The 5,052-nt window shown below is 41.3% G+C and overlaps 1 protein-coding gene across 1 annotated transcript; it reads left to right on the top strand.

Annotated features, from left to right (window-relative positions):
* Positions 1 to 307: 307 nt before the first annotated feature.
* LOC128520182 (tumor necrosis factor receptor superfamily member 6B-like) lies at positions 308 to 4,647 on the top strand. The gene is made up of 4 exons (XM_053494291.1): positions 308 to 365; positions 1,439 to 1,820; positions 4,023 to 4,199; positions 4,289 to 4,647. Exons 1-4 carry the CDS (start codon positions 363 to 365, stop codon positions 4,585 to 4,587), a joined length of 861 nt encoding a protein of 286 aa, XP_053350266.1. The 5' UTR covers positions 308 to 362; the 3' UTR covers positions 4,588 to 4,647.
* The last annotated feature ends 405 nt before the right edge of the window (positions 4,648 to 5,052 follow it).

Consider the following 5,052-nt stretch of genomic DNA (forward strand, 5'->3'; position numbering starts at 1 on the left):
GCCCTGACCTTCATGTTCATGACGAGTGAAATCGAGAAGAAAACAGTATTTAATTACATTTATTTCTGAGGCTGTTCTAGGGAGAAGGATCGTTGGTTAACAAGATGCTTCATGTCCATACTTCCTGATAAAGCATCATAAATTTCGCAATTTCCATGGAAACATATTTTGTTCTGCTTGGTACGTAAAAAAAGGATAATTACTAAGCAAACAAGTAGTGACTTAATTGTTTAAATAAATAGTTTGTAAAAATGTAGGCGTGGCCTAAGTCAGCCGTCACCAGCGCCGCCTCCAGGCCATGGTGAAATTGGAACGTGGTGAATCCCCTCTGTTCTTTCCCTTCATCTGTACGTGCAGGAAACATGGTGAGTTCCTTTTAACTTTATTTCCTTTTACTATATTCCCAACATTTAAACCTTCTGACCACAACCTGGTGTTGTTCTTAATAAAAACAATGTGTTATACATTTCTCAGATTTATCAGATTGTTAGTCCTGGCCACCTTTTTTTTTTCCATTTTTGATTTTAAGTTTAACAAATGATCTTGCTATAATGACCATATGTCCTGGATTCTATAAACGCAGCTTTATGAGTCTATAGAACAGGTGCGTTTTAAGCTCTTGAACGGCAGAAATAAAATATTTATTTCATAAAAATTTTAATAATTTATAAAAAAAAATCAAATAATAAGAAATTACAGTGAGGTAAATCTATCTTTATTAAATAAGATGTGTCTTATATCTCTACATTATCTCACTTTTATCATTTCAAAACACTTTCTGTATTATTTTAATGAGTTAAAAGGTTCAGTTACAAAACAACCAACTTGCAAAACAGATCATATTGTGGCATCATCAATTAAATATTCACTGTACCTTTATGCTCACACTGGCAGTGATGTGACGTGACAAAAGCAAATGGATAGCATTCGTTTTTAATGAGAAGTGTATATAAAGTGGGCAGAGCTTGTGACAGAGCAACATTGAGAAAAATTTTATTTAAGACGTGAAGTGAGGGGAAGTGTAACTGTACTAACCCGGAGAAAACTTTTTTTAAGCGTTAACACAGGGTATGTAGTGTGTGCATGGAGGGGTGCCAATATTATTTAGCCGCAAGCCAAGACTACACAAAGAGCGAAAATAATGTATTAATTGGTTAGTAAATTAGTGCCTGGAGGCTTTTTTCAGACAAAGCCAACTATAAAGCGTGTGGTGAAAGACACCGAATCAGACACATGTTTATATTTAGCCACACACACACAGTAGCTGACAAAATGGCGACTAGCAAACGTGAAACAGCGCCCCCTAAGTGTGGTACGTGCTAATTCTTGCAGTAATGCAGCTCAGCCAAAAGAGCTCACCTAAATTTTGTGTGTGATGGTTTTGTGCGTGGTCTGTGGTCTCATCTCGTCTCAACAGTTGTCATCATCTCTCCCTCAGTTGTCGCCGGTTGCCGTGCTTCTACTCCTAGTGTCCACCGATGCCTCTACAATCGAGGTTCACACCTTGGAGTACGAAGACCGTGCTACGGGCGACACCCTGCACTGTGGACTCTGCCCTCCGGGGACGTACATGTCCACACCATGCACTCACACCCTCAACACCGTGTGCCAGCCCTGCCCCCAGGGGCACTTCACACAGTTCTGGAACTTCCTGCCCACATGCCTGCACTGCTCCATCTGCGACAGAAACCGTGTGGTTAAAGATGAGTGCTCGGCCACGCACAACCGAGTGTGCGAGTGTAAAGAAGGATACTACTGGCAAGATGACTTCTGTGTCCCGCATAAAGAATGTCCTCCCGGACAGGGTGCCAAAATAATCGGTAATCAGAAATTACAAGTTATGAAAATAAGTTCTTTCTAATGGATGAATCTTACTTGAAACCCACTGTATGTACACTGAGTAAATAAACCGCACTCGAGGGCAGAGGCTGTCTCTGTAGCTGTGTAACCTGACTCTGAATACCAGGAACGTTCCCTACTTAATTATCGACATAACTTTTGAATTGATATTTGTGAAATTGGTTTAGAGCATGGTGTGCTGTAAAAGGTTTAAACACTTCAGGACATCACTGTTTTTTCCTATTTTACAATAATGGCACAAAAATGTTAAACTTAGCAAAATATGGTGTTTTGTATCATTTAAAATCACGATAAAGCTTTGCACAATTTTCTTCTTCTCAGAACTACTTAACTTACAATAAAAATATCGATGTATTCAGATTAAGGCACTGAAGAAAAGACAGGAGGCAGAGGTGGAGGTAGCAGAGCTGAAGATGTTGAGGTTCTCTTTGGGAGTGACAAGGATGGATAGGATCAAGAATGAGTTTATCAAAGGGTCAACCCACGTTAGATGTTTTGGAGATAAAGTCAGAGAGGCCAGATTGAGGTGGTTTGGACATGTTCAGAGGAGAGATTGTGAATATATCGGTAGAAGGATGCTGAGGTTGGAACTGCCAGGCAGGAGGTCTAGAGGAAGACCAAAGAGGAGATTTATGGATGCAGTGAGAGAGGACATGAAGTTAGTTGGTGTGAGAGAAGAGGATGCAGAGGATAGGGTTAGATGGAGGCAGATGATTCGCTGTGGCGACCCCTGAAAGGGAACAGCCCAAAGACAAAGAAGAAGATGTATTCAGATTAATAGCGAATTTGTTGGTTGTTGGTTTATTCAACTCAGTTCAATTAAATTTGATTTAATTATTGTCACAAAGCAGCTTTACAGAATCAAAAGGAACTTATGGAAATGTTTATGAAATGTGTAAGAAAATATATCTAAATCATAATGATCAGATCGTCCCTGATGAACAAGCCAAGGGCGATGGTGCTGAGGGAAAAACTCCCTGAGATGGTAATAGGAAGAAACCTTGAGAGGAACCAGACTCAACAGGGAACCCATCCTCATTTGGTGTAACGGATAGCAGGGATTGATCTGCATTTATACAGTGTGTTAGGAGGCTGGAAGTTCAGTATAACAGGAGAGGACAGGACCGTCTTCATGGTAAAGTGGTCACCACACGCATCCCAGGCAGACCACACGGGACATCCATGTGACGAGATCTCCAATCAGAAGCAGGACAAGTCAGACAGGTCCAGAGGTCAAGTGGGTTTAGATCACTGGCAGCTCAGGAGCAACATGTGTAGTGAGAGAGAAAGAGACAGGGAGCGAGAGAGAGAGAAAGAGAGGAGAAGAGAAGAAGAGATAACAGTTAGGTATGGTCACAGTCATATAATGTATAATGTGAATGTATATTAACTATAGAGTTCAAGCAGAGACTCTGGCAGGACTAACTATGACATCATAACTAAAAGGGAGGAGCCAGAAGGAAACACAAACATGAGGGGGAACTGAGATGTAAAGCAACCAATCACCTCACTGTCAACAAACCTGAGTGATCAATGAGAGTGAGGAAGACAGCATCTAAACATACCAGTTCACCATAATACTCTACGTCCATGAGTCCCCCAGATCTGCTCCTTTACCTAAGGCTAATCTATTTATAAAAATGCTTGGCTAAATAAATAGGTTTTTAGCCTGGACTTAAACACTGAGACTGTGTCTGAGTCCCGAACACTATTTGGAAGACAATTCCATAACTTTGGGGCTTTGTAAGAAAAAGCTCCGCCCCCTGCTGTAGTTTTCATGATGGAAGGTAATGAAATGGCAGTGGTGTACAAAGTCCAGATATTTGCTTATACTATGTAGTGGAGTAAAAGTAAAACTTATCCACTAATGAAACTGAAATATGTACTTAAGTAAAGTCATGAAGAACTTGGATACCTTCCGCAAAACTCAAAAAGCTTGATCAAAAATCTTTAAGACAACAAGAAACATTTAGAGCATCCAGAGCAACTTAATGAGCAGTTGAGGGTTAAGGGCTTTGCTCAGGAGCCCAACGGTGGCAGCTTGATGGTGCTGGGGTTAAAACTTGCGACCTTCTGATCAGTAGTCTAACACCTTAACCAGTGAGATAACATTTGGCTGCATGTTACATTTATAGTCACACGGTTTGTTTTTTCGTCCGCAGGTAACTCTCAGAGAGACACACAATGCAAGACGTGTCCCAGTGGTACGTTTTCAGCAGAGACTTCCTCCAGCGCTCTGTGTATCAACCACACCGATTGCGGGATGCTTCATGTCCTGTTTCCAGGCATGACATGGCACGACACTGTCTGTTTATCGTGCGCTAATCTTACCAGTGAAGGTGCGTTGTTGTTTTTTTTAAGGACCTAACCTTTTTCTGTTAGCTCATGGTTAGAAGTGTAGATTTTAATCATGTCTGTTCTCATTCAGGTGGATTGAACGTGCTCCGAGACATCCTGCCGAAACTTTTCTCCCGCCCAAGCATGAAACTGAGCAAACTGAGGAAACTGGTCTTCTATCTTAATGGAAACCGCCAGCGACATCGGTGTATAAAACTGAGAGCGCTGCTGCTTCACCACATCACTGAGTGGACTAAAAAAGCTCCCGCGCACCAGCTAAAGGCTTTACCGCAGATGCTGCAGAAGTCAGGTCTCTCGGACGCCACTATAAGGGTCCAGCGGATGATAAGGAGGATAGAGAAGAAGATGTCAGTTTGTCAAAATCTATAAGACTCATTAAAAGATTGAAACAATAAATGATATATTTTATATAGCACATGCTGCTTATAATGTTGTCTTTATCCATCTTTCTCCTTTTTCTAAACTCTCATCCAAGATACACACTTGTTTCTCCACAGTTCCTTTGAAACCCGGCGTGATTAATCATACAGAAGCTCAGGTTATTGTGCTGTTCTGTGCAATGCATCAGTTCTCTTTGACACCAAATCATTTTGGCACAAGAAGAAGAACAGGAACATTCTCGAGTAAACCTACTCAACCCTCTCTCTCGCTCTCTCTCTCTCTCTCTCTCTGAGCTGAAAGCTGGCCAAGACACACTGTGTAGTGATAAAAGCTAGAAAACTACTCTCCTATGTAATTAATTATGATGATAAAAAGCTGAACACCCACATCTCACCGAACACAGATTTTTACATACAGGCGCCGTCTGGTTTCTCTCCAACCTTCATCTGAGAA

The sequence above is a fragment of the Clarias gariepinus genome, chromosome 4 (assembly GCF_024256425.1).
Source record: "Clarias gariepinus isolate MV-2021 ecotype Netherlands chromosome 4, CGAR_prim_01v2, whole genome shotgun sequence".
In the NCBI taxonomy this organism is placed as follows: domain Eukaryota; kingdom Metazoa; phylum Chordata; class Actinopteri; order Siluriformes; family Clariidae; genus Clarias; species Clarias gariepinus.